This window comes from Hyperoodon ampullatus, assembly GCF_949752795.1.
Source record: "Hyperoodon ampullatus genome assembly, chromosome: 13".
In the NCBI taxonomy this organism is placed as follows: domain Eukaryota; kingdom Metazoa; phylum Chordata; class Mammalia; order Artiodactyla; family Ziphiidae; genus Hyperoodon; species Hyperoodon ampullatus.
The window spans coordinates 28,328,059-28,330,195 of record NC_136926.1 but is presented as its reverse complement, the minus strand read 5'-3'; the positions used below and the strand labels follow the sequence as shown (position 1 = coordinate 28,330,195).

Here is a 2,137-nt window from a genome sequence, read left to right as displayed (position 1 = left end):
GTCCTTCTTTTTAGTAAATATTTTGTCTCTCTAGCTATAGAAATTGTACCTACAGCAAGGCTGTTCACAAGGAACTGAGCTATTACAAGCAGTGGGATTCTCCTCGTGTGCTTTAGGGAAGGAAAGGACAGTTGGAGCATTAGTATTGTTGGTATGTCACGTTACTCTGTCCCTTGACAGTATTTCCCCATGGCTCCTAAAATCAGGGACCAATAATTCTACTGGTACCTGTTGCAGAAGGTCATCTTTTTGAATGCGTCCCTGAGCTCTGGGCTCCGGAAGGCATATATGAAGGGGTCAATGACGGCATTACACATTATCAACACACCGTTCACCTGGAAGAGGGACATGTAGCAGGCACAGTAGGGGTCAGCCGGGCAGAATGTCATCAAGAGGACATGAAGGACAAAGGGCGCCCAACAGAAAATGAAGACCCCGAGTAGAACAGTCAGTGTGACAGCCCCTCTCATGTTGGCTCTGGGAAGCGTGGAGGTCCTCCTGGCGTGGGAGCGGGCCAGCAGGAACATGTGCAGGTAGAGGCACAGGATGAAGGCCAGCATCAGCGGGAACAGCGCTGTGAAGGCGATCACCGTGGGGACGTGATGGGAAAAGGTCACGATGGTGATGCCACTGCCCATGCAGCACGTCCAGATGACCATCAGGACGACAAGGGCACGGCGCGGGGTCACGATGCGGTGGTACCTCAGAGCGTGGAAGATTGTGATGTAGCGGTCAGCGGCGATCACAGACAGGCTGCAAATGGAGCCAAGGAGGGAGAGGATGAACAGGGAGTCCACCACGTCATCTGCTGTGGTTTCAAAACTGCTTTGAGGCTCGAGGTAACCCATGTTTCTGAACATGATCAGGATGTTTTCCAAGATCTTGTACAGGCTGCCCAGCATATCGGAAATAGCCAAGCTGCAGATGAAAAAGTACATGGGCGACTGAAGATTCTTATTCTTGATCACAGTCAGAAGGACCATCAGATTCTCCAAAACCCCAACAATGGATATTGTGAAAAATATCTCTTCTGGCAAAACCACAGGAGGACAGTCTGAATTATTTCTTGCTGTACTGTTGATGCTTTCATACAGGTTGATAATGTGTTTCATCTCTCCTGCTCGTGGTTAAGACAGGGATGTTACTGGGACTTGACAGAAAACTTGATTGATTCTTCAGAATCTTTTCTTCTCTGTAGTTCTAGCTGAAGATCTGAGGTAAAAACCACACAGTCACCTAAAAAAGTGTATGTAGGAATATCAGTTGCAAAATAGATCAAAAAATAAAAACAAGCCATGTTAGCTTTGAGGAAGCTCTATTGCCTCTGCAAAATATAATGGTGGAATATTTAAATAAAACAATTTACTGGACCCTCATCTTTTAAAAAATCTTTCCTAAATATATTTTTATTTTTAATTGAAGTATAGTTGATTTACAATGTTTTGTTAGTTTCAGGTGTACAGCAAAATGATTCAGTTATATATATGTGTGTATATATATATTATTTTTCATATTCTTTTGTTTATTTTATATATAGTAACGTATACCTGTTAATCCCAAACTCCTTTTATTCCTCCCCGCTTTCCCCTTTGGTCACCGTAAGTTTCTTTTCTATGTCTGTGAGCCTGTTTCTGTTTTGTAAGTTCATTTATATCATGTTTTTAGATTCCACATATAAATGATATTATATTTGTCTTCCTCTGTCTGACTTACTTCACTTTGTATGATAATCTCTAGTTCCATCCACATTGCTGCAAATGACATTATTTCATTCTTTTTTATGGCTGAGTAATATTCCATTGTATATATATACCACATCTTTTTTATCCATTCATCTGTTGATGGACACTTAGGTTGCTTCCATGTCTTGGCTATTATACATAGTGCTGCTATGAATATTGGGGTGCATGTATCTTTTTTTTTTTTTTTTTTTGCGGTATGCGGGCCTCTCACTGTTGTGGCCTCTCCCGCCGCGGAGCACAGGCTCCGCACGCGCAGGCTCAGCGGCCATGGCACACAGGCCCAGCCGCTCCGCGGCATGTGGGATCTTCCCGGACTGGGGCACGAACCCGTGTCCCCTGCATCGGCAGGTGGACTCTCAACCACTGCGCCACCAGGGAAGCCCAACATGTATCTT

At 44.1% G+C, this 2,137-nt stretch overlaps 1 protein-coding gene across 1 annotated transcript; it reads right to left on the bottom strand.

Annotated features, from left to right (window-relative positions):
* Positions 1 to 218: 218 nt before the first annotated feature.
* Positions 219 to 1,112, bottom strand: MC2R (melanocortin 2 receptor; the record flags this gene model as incomplete). Its single annotated transcript, XM_079717695.1, has 1 exon — positions 219 to 1,112. The coding sequence occupies one exon, from the start codon at positions 1,110 to 1,112 to the stop codon at positions 219 to 221; it is 894 nt and encodes a 297-aa protein (XP_079573821.1).
* Between the last annotated feature and the right edge of the window lie 1,025 nt (positions 1,113 to 2,137).